At 37.2% G+C, this 16,907-nt stretch overlaps 1 protein-coding gene across 3 annotated transcripts in view; it reads left to right on the top strand.

The window, feature by feature from the left end:
* ME1 (malic enzyme 1) overlaps positions 1 to 16,907 on the top strand; it is a 202,661-nt gene that overhangs the window by 39,686 nt on the left and 146,068 nt on the right. For all 3 annotated transcript variants that reach the window (XM_026080234.1, XM_026080236.1, XM_026080235.1), the window contains exon 2: positions 11,190 to 11,323. In XM_026080234.1, coding sequence (XP_025936019.1) covers positions 11,190 to 11,323 — 134 coding nt within the window. The remainder of the gene's footprint in view (positions 1 to 11,189; positions 11,324 to 16,907) is intronic.

The following is a 16,907-nucleotide window of genomic DNA, read 5'->3' as shown; positions in this document are numbered from 1 at the left end:
TTGTACCGTATGCCACAATAAGAAACTGGCATATGGTGCCTGCTAAAAACTGGTTAAAGCCTGTTTAGAAATTGGCATACTGAAAATAAATGCTACCAAATACAGAATTTTCAAGCATAAAAACTCTTTATATTGCATCAAAGAAAATAAGGTTTAAGTTAATTCTTAAGTTTTCTGGTAAGTCTTACTGTGACGCTTGTACAGAATTACAGCTGAAACCCCTAGTTAATCTTTTTTAAAGCAAATGCTATATGGACCTACACAGGACCATATCATCAAAAAAACTTATGGATGATGAACTGTGGTAAYAGAAATCCTTGGTGATTTATGATCATGGATAGTATTCATCTCACTCAAGCATTTTGTCTAAAACAGTTATTTACATTACTTCATAGTCCGAAAAAGAGAAAGGGGTACCTTGTAGAGGCTCGTGAGTCTATCCTGAAAGTCTTTATCCGTAGCCTGGAGAGAGTGCCCAGAGATCTGATACAGAGCAGGCACATAACTTACAGACACAGCGAAGCAGTATGGTAAACATTACTAATCTAATCTTTCTCATTAGTGTCAGCACATTTCAGTGGCCTCAAGTCTCAGGTCAAATGTCTTCAGTTCTTCAGACTGGCCAATCTCCTGTCACCGTATCAATGAAATAGGGAGAAGCTGTTGTTGTCAATATTGTTGTTGCAGTTGTTGTAAGTGTGGAAGGAGCCCTTCTAATGCACTAATCTTCCTGCTTTAGTACCACGCTGATAGTAGCAGTGGTGGGAAGTTTCAAGGAAAAGCATCTACCCAGGATGAAATGGGGGAAGAAAAACATAGAAGTCAGACTTCTGTTGTGTCAGCAACTGCAAAGCAAATAGGCACTTAGTAGCTTGCTCATCAGAGAAAAGAAGTGAATCTTCTGGAGTTGCCATAATCCGGAAGATGCTTTAAAAATACAAATTTAAAATATGGTAATCTGTGTGAAAACCTTACCTTTTTGGAATTGTTGACCAAACAAACCTGCAAGTCTGCACCTTCTTTGCAGTAGTTCTGCAGAAATATGCCCTCTGCTGTTTCTTTTTGTTCCCTTCCTTTTGTGTTACATATTTTAAACTATTTTTTTCTTTAGATTTCATCTTTTTTACCATTGTAGTACTACAAGAGAAAGTCCATGGTATTATGATTGTCTTCTGCCTTCCACTAAGCAGTTGTATGCTACAGTATTTAAAATATTTATTTGTATTATTTCTCATGCTGATGAAGAGAAACGTGTTGCTTAGTCTGGTCAGAAGCACAGAATACAGTAGCTGGTAATCAGTTTAGTCTCTGAAAGGCAACAATAAAATCTGCTAAGCATATCAGGTTTATCAAATCCCCTCAGGGTTTCATGGATTACTAACCTGTATTTGGATAAGTAGATATTTTAAACAGATGGAATTTTTGGCACTCAGTGAAATACCTCTTCTACCTACATGGAAATCTTGACTGAATCTCAAATAATATAGTATTTTGCAAATGTAAATATTGCATATTGGAGATTGCATACTTGGAGACTGTACTATACTATATTTATAAAATAATTACATTTAGAGAATTTTTATTTGGCATTTTCATTTGGAGTCAGTCTGGTTGGCAATATGTCAGATATCAGCTGATATTACGCCAATCTAAATTCCTTTTAGAAATAGAGATTCCTTGTTAGTTACTCCCCTGATAGCACTGCGGGTGTCCTTCACCGTAGCTATACCAGTACTGCATCACAGCATCTACTGTACAAATGACTTCATTTCTTAAGTAGAATAAGAATTTCAGATATGGTCTAGTAAAACATAGTGAGGTCTTTATTAAAAGAAAAATCACTAATATGTGTTAAATTTTAATTCTAGTTACTCTAAATTATACATCTAAACATACAACTACATATTGATGCATCTGTAGAAGAAAGACGATATTAGTAAGGTAGTAATTAACAAGATTAATTATGGTACCATTGATTCAACCAGGGGATTAGAGCCCCTGGTTCTAAGTGGCCTGCAACCAGTGTTTTTAATCCATAGTATAGGTAAACTGTGTTGATAATTGGCATCTGTCATAAGAACATAGCGAGTTTAAAAGCAATGTTATAAACTGCTGTTGTCTCCTTCTGGACTGGTTCCAATATCTAGAGCTTTCCTAAGTAGGTGTTGATTCATCTCTGAGGACAGATATACCTAAGGTAGCTCTAAACTAGTAAAAGTGGCTTAGAACTAGCCAGGGACCAAAAAATCTGAATATTTATTCAGCTTCTTTGGGTCTACAGTCTGAACTGAGTTTCACGCTGCTATGTTTAGTCTTGTCTGCCAGCAGCAACTAAGAAAGCTGATGCAGGTCTGTCTTCACTGTTGTGAATTTTCCTGATAGTGGATTGACTTGAGAGAGACACAGGTCACAATGAATATTTGTTAGAATAACTTTTATTAATTAAGCTGTTATTATTACTAGAACCCAGCTTTTACTGTTAATAGCAGGTTCCTATTCAAGTGGTGCCCTTGGCTGTTCCCTCTCATGTTCGTTTTTGTCGTCTTGTCTGCTTGTAGCAGCCACCACCTTTTTGGATGTGGCCTGAGTTACACAGCTCATTGATGCGAGTGTGTGCAGGTGGCCTTGTGCAGGTGGCCTTGTACAGATTTGGCRAATCTTGGTGTCCTGAGTTTATCAGTTCTTGCAGATTCATCCGTACAACTGGTCTCCGGACCTTATCAGTTCTTGGGAGACTTTACACGCTACCTCTTGGCACTTACTTTTCCTTTCCGTGTCCTTGTGTTTTGTGTTTTCTGGTAACTATTTCATTATCCGCAGGTCATAGGGACCTAGAGAGCACATTCACTCCAACTCACACTGAAGTGCCTTTTATGACAACATTACACTACAGTCATGGCAAAAGGGACAGGCAGAGGAAAGGAAATGATTAAAAACTGAAGTTGATTCTAGAACATAATTGCTATGTAGCAWTATGCTAAACTGCAGAATTTGCGTTCTCACATTAAAAGTGAGAGGATATGTATCCCTGCAGATCTTACTCTAACACAACTGTCCCTGAGCATCTTAATTATCCTCAATTGCAGGTGCTGTAAGTACTTATGCCATAAGGGTCTATGGGTCTGGGAGGTACAAGGCTGGAGGCTTCTGTCCCCTTATGTGTTATACCTTGTAAATCAATGTATGGCTTTAAAATTACATTAAATCTGCTTTTCAGGCACCTGGCTCTGATTGAAAGCATACAAATCCAGCTCCAGCAATTGTTTGGTTGCTTTTGAGTTTAGAAAYTCCTGTAACAATATGGGGGATTTGGAGAAAGATGATTTTAATGGGATGTGTGTTGAGGAGTCAAAAGGAGATTGGGGGCTTGATGTAGTGGTCCACATATAGGCAACTAGTGCCATTTGAGATACACAGGAGTATTTTGCCTGGCTTCCATCTGTCGCTGTAGGGGTCTCCCAAGTCTTCTATATAGCTGACTACAGTTGATACCACTGCTGTATCAAGCAATGCCATGTTGATTTCTCCAATACTTTTGGGTCTCCCAGATGATAGTAAGTGCTTATGTGTGTGCACCTGAATTCATTCTATAGTCAATATAGGCATTGGAGTCTAGGGAACAATTTGGATTACCAGCTGCAAGGTGTGTGTTCTGCACTGAATTGGATCACTCTTTAGACTTTTTTTTATAAAGACTATATATCCATTAATTATAATGAGAGGATTATAGCTTGCATATAAACACCTAAACTTAGTATCTTACTCCAGGCTCAGTCCTATCCTACATTATGTTTCAGCATGCTACGTATTTTTATATATTATCATCTTGATGACTTCAGTTCAGTTTATTATTATCTGCTGTTTGTGTAATACAGTCATCGCAAACTTAAGGTGAGGAAAGTTTATGCAGCTCAGTAGGATTTGATTGTGTGCATGTATAATAAAACAAATATATACAATAACTTTCTTAAAATAGTTTTTCTAGCTTACTTTCAGATAATTGTTTACAGTAGATTAAAGGAAGAATGAAAACGCCATGACATGTTGTTTCTAATGTGCTGGCCTGAGTCATGCTTGTATGCAGTCACTGTTACCAGCTCACTGCATGGGTGCCAAGTTGCCCACACATTCCCATGAAGAGTTTGCCAAGAGAAGTCTGATCTCCTCCTGGCCATCTGCATTTGTTTTGAGTCATAAGGCCCTGAGTGTTTATTAGCTTCTGTATTTATTCATGCATTATTTGTTGGAAGCTGTTTGTGACTTTTGTTTCAGTTTTCCCTCGTGACGCGACTTTTTTTCTTTTTCTTTTTTTTTTTTAAGTTTGCAGTTTGAAAATCATACTAACTTAGAATTGGACTGTGAATACACTTCAGGTCTCTCAGCTTTCCTTAAAACTTGAAGAAATTGTACATGCAATATGCTGCAGCACAGATGTTATGACCATTGTGAAAAACAACTATGAAATTCTAAATGCTTAGTGTCAGAATATAGTTCTTTAACTTAGTTACTTGTTAAAAAGCTGCATTTAAAAACTGCACAAAACAAAACCTGGACCCTATGGCATTTTATAGCTGAAACTAGGATAATTTCTTCTTTTTTTGTATGGACAGTGCTGTGTCCATCAACTGTAATATATTTTTTTTCATTTACCTTCAGCATGTCTTACAATATCACAAGTCCTGATGCATGCCTGTGCACAAGTGCTCATCAAAAAGAGTGCAAATGCTTTATCCAAGTTGGATTCTGCTGTTCGAGCTCTGCTAGCCCTTCTTTTGCTGCTTTCTCCTTCTCTGTTCCAGCCGAAACCATTGCCTGTATGTGGCTGGCTTTTGAAACTCCAGTGTAGACTCGCAGTAGCAGCCTTCACTGCTGTTTTTACTGGTGCACAGGGAACTGTGCTTAGGGGTTTCAACTTAGGGATCTTAACCAAGGTACCTTTGTGCTAGATACTGTATAAAGACATAACAAAAACACAGTTCTGCCAAATAAGTTAATGGAGTATTAACCACTGGTTTATATACTGATTTTTAAATCTTAATCCAAAATGCATAATCCAGAGCTAACCAGTGTGCCTGACTAAATGCACAAATTAAGATCTGAGCTAAGTTTTGGGGGAAGGCAGATGCACTTTTTTGAAAGATAGCAGTTCTGTCTCATTAGTGACTTTTCTGCTTGCAGTCCAATGCTAGCTTAGATATTGTCTGCATTACAAATGGTTACAAATCTTTGCTTCTGAAAACTCATTGAACTAATCTGTGTGGCTTGTCAGAGGATTGCAACAGAAAGTTTATATTTTCATGTTCAGTATTAATCTCTTAACTTCATGCTGCACATCTTCAAAGTGTAGTAGCTTCTTCTCTGCTGGTGATCGCATCCATCCCTCTTATCATCTTGCAAATGTATTTCTCATCTCTTGCCCTTGTCTTCATGAGTACCATTTAAAAGGATTATATTTATTCTCCAAATTTTAATCATTCTGAATTTTCTTTATCAAACTGAATTCTGCTGTTCAAGTCCTTCTTTTACATATATTTTTTACAATAAATCATTCCTAAAAATAAATGTAGGTTTCAAAGTTAATGTCATTCGACAGTTTGTAGGGACTTTTTTTTTTTTATGAAGTTCGAAAGATGACCCTCAATGACAGAAAACTGTGAGTTTGTAACATTTAAAAGATGATTTCCTCTCCTTATCTACAGGGGTACTTTGTGACCAGTTTGGTCTAAAGCGCTGTCCAGAAAAGAGGTGTTGCTTGAAATATCTGTGTAACAGTTGCCTGTGGTGGTAATGTTTTGTAGCAGTCCTGGCAAGAATGGAAAAGGGAACTAGCAGTAACATCTCTTGCCATACATAGTGATCCAACCCAAATATGTTGCCATGAACCATGTTTGTTTTTCGCAGAATGAATTTRTCATTAGACTCTTAAATGTAGCTTAAAATCATTTGAAAATTCATGCGGGCCATATTTTTATAGGGTTTTTAGTAAAACCTTGTTTGAATGTGTAAAAGTTTGCTGATTTTTTTTTAATATTCTCATCTCAAAGGGGCTCATGATGTTTTATGTGCCTGAAGATGTTTTCATGGAGCTTATACCTAGCAGGACTATACATTCTGCTGTTTTTTCAGCATAAGAAGTTTTCCTTAAGATAAAGAAAAAGAAAATTGTTTTTTGGTTTTGACTTGAATTCCTCACTAACAGTACTAGAATAGTATGAGAAGCCAAAATTACTAAAGGCAAAAAGTTCAACAGCAAAAGATTTGCTTGCAAACAGTTATATATACCAAAGTTCATGTTTTCCTAACAGCTGCATCTACCTATTAATTTAAGGCAGTTCTGTTGAATTTCTCATAGAAACAATCTTGGGCATAAAATGGGGTGACCAGTCGAGGATGGTGTGGAATTGGAACCTAATAATGATGCCGCAACCTGGGAAATCTTGAGGAAAAAGCTGTTTTCCAACAACTGGAGAATGCTTTTGGTTTTTCAGCCGAAAACATTTGCCTTGTTTTCTTTTCCATTTTTTAAAGGGTACGAAATTGCAGTATTCTGTAAGATTATTTGTTCAAAGAATTGATTCAAATCTTCATCACAGTTATTTCACACAGCTGTGGGATTTTCTCTGAGCTTTGCCTGCCAGAGCGTTTCCCTGCCTCTTGTACACMGTTCAGAGTTACCAACTGTTCAGAAGGAGGCTTCAAGAGGTGGCCAAGAGCCAGCTATCCTCCTTCCAGCCACTGCAGCAGATGTGAATATCCGAGTCCCTCAGATTTGGGTGGTTCTTTCAAGATATTGTTAAAGTAGTTCACTGCAGTTTTATGGTTTAATCTTCATAATGAGTGATTTAATGAGAGGGTTTTTTACATTTTGATGGACTAAGACGGTGGTGAATCTGCTTATCTGTTGTCCCCCAAATATGTCAGAGCCTGTGTTTTTTCTCCGGTAGTATTTGTCTTAGATCAGCAATACAGAGAGGAAAGCTGTAATATTTAAGATAGACATTTTTTCGTTGTAGAATAGATGGTACTTCTAGATATACTTCCTTGCTACACCTTTATACCTTCCTCTTCCTTTCTTTCTCCCCACCCTGCTTAGATCCATTCTGCTCAAATATATATGCTGGTACTTGTGTTTGAATGTTGGTGTTACTGGTTGTCTCCTGAGTCCCAGGGATGACTTGAAGTCTTACTGGGCTTGGTCTTCTCCTATCAGGGGCTGAGAAAAGAGTCACAAATCTGAGGGCCTTGGAAGTGAACATGGTTTCTTATTTTAAGAGAGCATCCTTCTGCATGCTGCCAGGCTAGTAGCTTTGGGACGTACCTGCAGTGAGGCCTACAGATGGAAACAGGCTTTTTTCCCGGATGAATAGTGGTATCTTTGATTCATTCCTGCTTTTGACAGGAGGCCTAGATTTTCTAAAAATGGAAATCTTGGCCTATAAGAACAAAAGAGGGTAAGATCTTTAAAGAAATGGAAGGAGGATCCCTGCAATGAATCTTATTTGGAGATGGGTCTGGCTACCCTTTTGTGATGCTGAATCTCATTAGTGCATGGACAGCATATACACATTAGTTTTGTGCACTGTCTTTATATATAATCTTAGCAATAAGATGACCTTGTTCAAAATACCCTATCTGAACAAAAAGTTTGTCAATGCAATCTAATTTGTGTTAAGAGATAAGACTTGTCTCTTTGGCTGGGATCTGAGACTGAGACAGCTCTTGAAATATTTTAAATGTGTTTTCTATCTTTTCAAGCACTGCTTCAGGACTCAGTTAAAAGCCAGTGCAAAAAACTATCTTACACAAAATGATGTTGTGCTGTTTATTCTGTTTTATGGCTCTTCAGTAATGCAGCTGAACAAGAAGATTGATGTATGTGTAATTGCGATAAAACAACCATGTAATGGAGGCTTTTGTGGGGAGAGGGTAGAGGCTGCGCAGATGATCAATTATAGCTAAAAGTTGAGTTGATAAACTGGTAAAGACAAATATTGAAAGAATACTGATAAAATGTGTAGAGATACACATCACTGCTATGAGTATGTAACTTCACATTGTTACAAATGGAGAGATGGATTCAGAATTAAATGGATTTGCAGTGAATTGAACTTCCTGAAAATGAAAAAGAGAAAACCAGACTCAGGGAGCTTTCTGTACAAGTGACAATAGGAGTAGGGAGTTGTATTCAGGGAATAAAAAGGAAAAAAAACCCACTTCCACCAAAAGGTTTTGAGAAAGGAAGGTGATGAGGTGGTTGAAGAGTGACTTATGGTTTTACCCAAAACAGCACATACGAAGAAGCATATAAAACAAAACCCTTGAAGACCTGCAAACACTTGTTTGGGAGACTTAAAAATAACAATTTGTCTAATCTCTATGATGTATATGTTATCTTTTGAAGGAGTAATCAGTGAAGAAAATGCGAATTAAGCAAAGTTTAAAATAGGTAATAACAGCAAGTCTCTTAATCTTTTAGATTGTTACACTGCTGCTTGGACTACTTATTTGTAATATGGAGTGCAAAATAAAAATGTCCATATCTTTTATTATAGTTGAGGTACACTTTAGATGTCTGTCCCATCCAGGTGCGCACAAAATCGGCTCTTGGGCAGATAATGGAGCATGTGAACCAAGCTGAACTTAGAGCACTCTCTGCCGGACCACTGGGAAACAACACTTTGAATATTAAAAAAAAAAAAAAATTCTGAGGTAGGGAAGAGAATAGTGTGAGAAATCTACGACTKAAACCACAAAACTTATATAGCCTAGCTCTTCCTGGTCTAAGCAGATGAAGTAGCATACATCTATTGCATTAAAATGGATTTCTCTTTTTTATTAAATCATTGTGCTGTATGTTTCCATGATAGTTCTTTTCTTATGAGCATGTATGGTACCTGAAAGAAGAAAGCAGCTAATGTCCTATCTTTTAAATTTAAAAAATTAATAAGAATATCTATGCCAAAGAAAAGAGTATATAAGTAAAGAATTTTTAAAACTATGTACAGCATACTAATTATATATGGCTGTTGTATTTTTGTAGTAGCACCCAAAAGAAATTAACACTTACTGTAGGAACTGTAGCAACATGTGGAAAATATGCTACTCCAAGATAAAATTATTTCTAAAAAAGGCACTTGGCAAAATGTATTAACTTTCATGTGTGTCTTTTAAAAAAAATGCATATTTTCCAGTGAAAGGGCAAATCCTGTAGTAGTAATTAAAGTCCATATCTTATTCCTAAAGTGAAGAAAAACACAGACTTCTGAAAAATGTTATTTCAGAAAATTTGACTAATAGTAATGGGAGAAAGGTAGACGAAGTGAATAATTATATTGCCACTTTATTGTCAGCACTGATAGATCTGCTTGTGTATGCAGCTCTCTAAATTCCAGTCATTTGGAATTAGTGCTGAATTTTGTGTGTGTGTGTGTGTGTGTGTGTGTGCGCGCGCGCGCGTGCCCTTGCACACAGCTTTTATTTGTTTGGTTTTAGCCAAAAAAGGTCTGTTGGAGATTGAGGAATCAGCTTTGAATAAACTGCTGGGGAGCGTTGACTTTTGCTTCATAGTCTTTCAAAATATAATGGGAGTTAAAGACACTTATGACATTTAGGGTCGCTGAAAATCCATGCAAGGTCAAGAAAAAAGAGGGTTTGTGTACACTTCTGAAAATGCTGTATGCATGGAAAACTTCAGCAAAACAATCACTGACCTTTATGAAACTTGGTTTCACTCCATTTCTTTGCATGGGAGGACCATGTTCAATAGACTGAGATTTGTTTGGTGTTTGGTAAACAGTTTATCATGAAATTTTTCTTTTCCTTTTCCTTGGGTCATCATTTCAGTTAAGGGTACCATCTTTGTTAATGGTATTTTAGTGCAGATAGTGTGGTGGGGTTGTCTTGTGTTTTTTTTTTTTTTTTTTTCAAGCAGCAGTGATGTGTGTGTGTGTGTATATTTTTTTTTCACACTTTAATAAATGTTGTTTAACCTGTGGTACATTAAGTTTTTAATATTTGTAAGTGAGATGATAAAAATTTTACAAAGATATTACATTATAGATATTTTTGATGTTAACCTAACAGAGACCTCAAGATGCTTGCAGAACTGTCAATACTGATTCTGGAACGTAAGCATAGTATTAAGTCTGTGGAGTCGACAACTAGTGGTTATAGTTTAAACCAAATGCGTAAATTTGGTAGATCGTGTATGGAAAAATGTCTTCTGACATTCCTTTTTATACCCTAAAACTATCAGAGATGTGATTTCATCTGTCAGTCCTGACTGGCTGTGGTTATTATAGCAAAGTAAAACTTCAGCAGTTAGAATGCTTGATACGAGTGTCAAAAGTACTAAACACGTGATAATATTTTTACTGGAAAAGAACACTGTTTTCTATGATAGCTTGAAGAACTTCTGAAGATGTTTCAGATGGACAGACCTCATTAAAAAACAGCTATTTGACAGTCTCTACCAGTCAGCAAGTTAAATTAACAGTGTTCAGCTAAGTGTTTTATGACCATCCACAGAATGTACTAAATACTCTTAAACATCTTTTCTGGATGCCAAAAAAGAAATCCAGTGAGTCTGTACAAAGATTTATTGTAGCATAACTAAAGGTGAATTTGCAAGACAAAGCAAACTTGAACCTGGGTTCAAGTTCACTRTGGCCAGGTTTCTGTTGATTGACTTCACCAGGTGCTGGATTAGGCCCTTGGTAAAAAGGTAGAGCTGACCTTATTGCACCAGTGTGCCATTAAAATTCACATGAGCAACTAAGACAACTGAGATCTCAAAATATTTCCAAATATTAAAAGCATATTGTTTACGATCTAAATGAACATTTTCAATGCTTTGTGTTTGGAAGACAGCCAAACAAATGAGTGTTTGAAACTTGTAGAATATTCACTGGTGTTTCAGAGCCCATGGGCTGCTGCTGTCCTCTTCAATTGTATCTTCCGTAACTTTGCAGGGAATTGTATTGCAATGTTGGAAGATCTCAACTCATTCTGTGCTGGGATAGAGTTACTGGAGTACAGGACAGTTCTTGTACTTAATAAAAACTTTTCCCAGAGTCATTGTGTAATTGTTAATTTTGTTTAATATTAAATAATTTTTTAATACCAGCTTTACCTGTGCTTTATTTTGCTGCAGAATGTTCTTAAAAGTAATACCATTACTTTTTTTGCAGGGCATGGCTTTTACCTTGGAGGAGAGGCAACAATTGAATATCCATGGATTATTGCCACCTTGCATTCTCAGTCAAGATGTCCAGGTTTTCAGTATTCTTCAGAATTTTGAAAGGCTGACATCTGACCTAGACAGGTAAAGTATGGCTATGAAAATTTATCCTACTTATCAAATCATGAGTCACTTCTTCCCCCCCCCGGTGGTAGTTCAAATGAGATTTTCATTTTTTATTAAGCTGTGGTAGTTAAAGATTGGGAAATGTTAAGCTAAATATATAATATAAATCTCAGTTCTTGTTTTTTCTAGAGTGCTTTCTTCCAAAATTCAACTCTTAAATTGTAATATTCCAGCGTTGTCCACATGAATGTGTTTTTCAGTAACTAAATGGTAGAAGGCTCAATGGAAGCAAATGAACTGATGTGAAACTAACAGGTCAATAATGTCTTACATGTATAGATATATATAAATTATAAGAAATGTATAAAGTAAAATATTATAAACATAATACTTTTTTTAAGGAAAAAAGTTTAATGGGGCTTTTAATTTTTAAAGATACTCATATGTATTTTGCTATCCTGTAGCATGGTTCTATTTCTAAGTGTTAGATAAGCCGCAGAACGAAAAAGTGTTCCTTTAAGGTTTGTTCCTGTTGTCTTGTTTTTCCTCTGTTGTGTGCTGTCTTGTTACTTATATCTTCCTGTATTATAAATGGCTTTTAGATATCTGTCTGATGATGCCAAGATTTTTTTTTTATTTAAGTTTCTGTAATGTTTGTTTTTTATAGAGGCAGAATATTGTGAATATAGCCTTCAGTGTAAGCAAGAGCTCATTTATTGTAGTGTCTTTTCTAGATGAACAATCCTCCTTTTAGATAGCAATATCAGTTATCACAGAGGAGTAACTTTTAAGGCTAGATTGTTTTAGTCTGACTTCCCGCATATTGCAAGGCATAAACTTTCAGCAAGACACCTGCTTTGACAACTTACTTTATCCAAGTAAAAAACTTTCTCTCTCCTCCTGTCCCCATCCCCTCTTTGTCTTGAAGTAGTCCATTCATGACGACAGATCATTGTTTCACAGGACAACACATTTAAGACTTTAAGACTGTTTAAATTGTTTGTTTCTACTTGAATTGCTGTATTTTCTATTCACCTGTAAGTTCAAAGCAAAAAGAAAAAAAAAGCCTTTTGTACTGTTGTCCTGTTTCTTTCTTTTGCATCTTAACTAGCAAAGAACTGTTGCACCTAGCTTGGGTCACAGGAGAAAAGCACTTGTGCTTCTCAAAGCAAGAAAGATTGAAAGTTACAGATATAAGTATGTGGAATTTAAGAGGAGAGTAACAGTATTGCCAAATCTTAATTCTTTGCTTTTCAGCCAGAAATTTTTGGATATTTAAATAACACTTTGCCAAAATGGAAAATTTCTGCAGGATAGGAAAAAAAAATCCTATCAGTTTTAAATGAATACTATGCCATTTAAACCATAGGAAAATGAGCTATACTGAACTTTTGACTGAAGTGGGAGTCATTAATTAAAAAAACTGACTCTCAGTATTGGCTGAATACTTTGCAGAAAACTTGCTTTATTATGTTAATAGATAGAAAAGAAAGATCTATACATCTTGGGGGTGAGGGAGGGAAGAAACATTTTTTAAAAAGTACACTTAATCCACATGCAATATATGTAAATAATACACAAATACAAAAGAAATATTTACAAATAAATATAAATAAAAAGGTGTTTCAGAAGCCATTTGCCTCAGAAAAAAATGTTTTTCTGTATCTGTCTCTTACTCTCTTAAGTTTAGTGTCTGTATATAATGAATTAAACAAAAATTCAATTTCATTATTTCTCACCTATGAGTCTTGTTTTGCAGCTTCTATTTTCCAAAGAATTAGTTAGGTAAGAAAGATTTTTTTCCTACTCCTGTCATCAGCCATTCTTAAAAGAGAAGAACAAACCTTACAAGATTGCATCCCATGTGGATGGAGGATTAGGTTGTAGCTTCCAAATAAGCTCTGTTTTTAGTATAAAGGGTATATTGTACTGTGTAGGTTTGAAGTATGAATTTGTTGTTGTTCATAGGGTTTTAATAAAATATTTCAGCTGAGAAAACTAGTCAGTCTTTAGTTCACAGAAATAACTTACAACCGTCTTAAAAGTTAGTTTTTTCTCGCTAATCTGATCACTAGTCAAAATATCTTTAAAAAGAATTTACTAGTTAATATCCCCCCCTGAAATTGAAAAGCTGTATTTATTATCTAGCTTTACTTTGCGGCATGTGGCAGTAGTATTTTCTCAAACGTGATTTTTGGTCCAGGTATTTATATCCGATTCTTTTCCCGTATTCCCTTTACAGACTGAAGAAGCAGTGTGGCTACATTTGTGCTGGTAGACAGTTGGGCTTGGGAGCTGTTATCTGGCTTTGAAGCCAGCGGGTGTCACGTGGCTTGGCTCATCATGGCTTGTCTACATATGGCTCTCTTAGCCCTGTGTCCCACCTCTTCTCTTCCCCCTTTCTCTCCCACAACTGGGTGGTCACATAAATTGCCAGTCAAATTGGAGTCATTCTTTGGCCTGTGATCGTGAACTGTGCCCAGGCATGGCCTAGGTGAATGGTAGTTAGTCTGGGTCAAAATCATGTGCAGATTATCAAATGGCTATGCCTGGACCTGGACCTGGCTTAGTTTAGGTTTTCACTGCCTCCTGCACCAATATACACAGTGGTGTTCAAGAGTTAGTGTAGAAGAGTGCCAGTTTTGGGTCTGGATTTAGAAGGGATAGAGGCATATTGCTGCTGGTGTGACATGTGGGCTACTTAGCAGCTAGTGGTAACTGGGATGAAAAGTAGGATGAGAAAGGAGGAAAAATGATTACAGACAGTGTAATTCTATGGGATGGGAGGGGTTGGAAGTAGGTGATAATGGTAGGCACAGGGAGAAGGGTGACCCATCCTTTCCCTGGGTAGTGAAGGTGCAARATGCTTTTGAGTTAAGGAGGCTGTGGAATAATTTGGAATTCAGCTGTTGTTGAGATCAAGGCAGCAGGTTTGGGTAAAAAGTTAAGGAATGGTGCTAGAAGTATGTGCTTTGGGACTCTATGAAAGCAGGAATTTGTATCACTGAGAGGGCTCTGACTTTATAGACCAAAATTTTCACAATAAATTTTCACAAGTGGGCAATCCTGAAATAACAATAAGTTTAACATTTGGATGTCATCTCAACACTTCTTACTGAAAGATGGCTCTAAAATGGATATTTATGTTAAACATTTTTGTACGTAAACAGTGACAGTGAGGTGGATTGAATACTAGCAGAACTGCTGGGCTCAAAGCGTTGGTGATCAGCAACATGCAGTTCAGCTGGAGGCCAGTAACTAGTGGTGTACCAAAGGATCAATACTGTGGCCARTACTGTTTAGTATCTTCATTAATGACTTGAATGATGGCACACAGTACATCTTCAGGAAGTTCACAGATGATATAAAACTGGGAGGAGTGGCTGATACACCAGAGGTCTGTGCTGCCAATCAGAGGGACCTCGACAGGCTGGAGAAATTGCTGGAGAGGAACCTCCTGAAGTTCTGCTAAGTCCGGCCCCTGGGGAGGAATAACCCCATATGCCAGCACATGCTAGGTGCTGACCAGCTGGAGAGCAGCTTTGCAGAAAAGGCCCTGGGGGTCCTGGTGGACAACAAGTTGAGCATGGGCCAGCAATACACCTTCGTGGCAAAGGCACCAGCATACTGGGCTGCATGAGGGACAGCATTGCCAGCAGATGGACGGAGGTAATCCTTCCCCTCTCCTCAGCACTGGTGAGGCTGCACCTGGATGCTGGGTCTAGGTCTGGGTTCCCCAGTACAAGAGAGATATGGACCTGCTGGAGCAAGTCCAGCAAATGGCCATGAAGATAATTAAGGGACTGGAGCATCTCTCTCATGATGAGAGGCTGAGAGGGCTGGGACTGTTTGGAAGATTGAGGGGGAATCTGGTCAATATGTATGAATTATGTTAAAGAAGATGTTTAACATAAAATGTTAAAGAAGATGGGGCCAGACTCTTCTCAGTGGTGCCCAAGCGACAGGACAAGAGGCAGTGGGCATAAACTGAAAAGCAGGAAATTCCATTTAAACATAAGAAAACACCTCTTTACTGTAATGGTGAGTGAGCTCTGGAACAGGTTGCCCAAAGAGATTGTGTAGTCTCCATCCCTGGAGAAATTCAAAACCCGACTGGACACGGTGCTGGGCAGTGCGCTCTAGTTAACTGCTTTGAGCAGGGTATTAGACTGAATGATCTCCAGAGGTGCCTTCCAACTTCAGCTATTCTATGATTTTATAACACGCATCCATAGCAGTTGATAATTAAGCATGCAAAGGTAATCTTGGATCAATGTAAATTTGTGTAAATTTAAACAAGTTGATCCTTAAGCGCATAAAATTATATAAATCTACAAGTCCAACAAAAATTAAGTTGTTCTATTGAGAAATCATATTTGTATTCTGTGTGAACGCCCAGCAGGCATAAGGTGACTGTTCATGTCATCATGCTATGCTTTGTTTAACAAAAAAACTATTTTCCTCTTATATTAGTGGGGCATTATATTGCTGTGCTGTTTTCCCCAGCTTTTATCAAAATAAATATGTTTGTTACATATGTAGGTGTACATTTAAGACCACTGATTCAAGAACTTGGTAGCATTTGCCTGCAGAAGATACTTCCTTCAAAGATTAGCAACTGTGACATCTTGAGCCAATTTTCAGAGATAAAAATGCTTTTGTGAATTGAGTGTGCAAATATTTGTGCATGCAAAATGTGATTTACAACTCTGTTTATAAGTGTCTGAAAATTTTATTGGAGTATGTCAGTAGAGATCCTGCTCTAAGAATACRTGCATTACATGTGTGTGAGCTCAGAATTATTTTTTGAATTAAAAAATATTGTCCTCCAAGGCAGTATGCAAACTCTGGCCTTCTATACTCTTATCAAAACATTTTAAAGGGAATAGTGACTCTGATCCTGCCTCAGTTACTCCTTGAGTCCTCTCACTGATGGAGAAGGTCAGAAGACATTCACTATTTTAATCAGGAATCTGCGCAAGGACAATTTTATGTAAGAGCATACTGTTATTGCCTTCTGATGTATGTAAATACACTAATTCTAGAAATAAAATATTTCTTCCAGTATGCCTCTGGCATAGCCTTCCCTCCCATAGGAGCAGTGATTGGAAAGAAATAAGGGAAAGCTGTTATTTTCTTTTTGGTGCTATGATTTGATATTGGGTGTGTGTTTATGTGTTTGGCAGGTGTGGATGGAAGAGGACAAAACCAAATGGAAACCTGAGTATGGTGCCATTTCCATGAGTTGTTTTCCTCTGTAATTTTATGTCCAAGTATTTTGCAAAAGATTCAGTACAGGCATTTGGATATTGCAGAGGTGGAAGCTATTGAATTGCCTTAGAAGAATTGTTTCTGATGAAACATAATGCTGTGTAAGACAGCGTTTTACACCGACAGGATTGTTGCCCTGGTTTTGACTGGAAAGAGGGTGTGTGCAAATTGATAAAACAAAGCTGATAGTACCACGGCATTATGTGTTTTGGCAGGGCTGAAACTCCTTTGCTGCCTTGCAGCATGGAATTGCTGTGCTCTAAAATGCCAAGAGTTCATATACAAAACAAATGTGATACAGCAGCAAATATATTGCCTGATATGCTTGGCA

The sequence above is a fragment of the Apteryx rowi genome, unplaced genomic scaffold (assembly GCF_003343035.1).
Source record: "Apteryx rowi isolate R43461 unplaced genomic scaffold, aptRow1 scaffold_512, whole genome shotgun sequence".
Taxonomy (NCBI): Eukaryota; Metazoa; Chordata; class Aves; order Apterygiformes; family Apterygidae; genus Apteryx; species Apteryx rowi.
The sequence above is the reverse complement of the archived record's forward strand: the minus strand, read 5'-3'. Positions and strand labels throughout refer to the sequence as shown.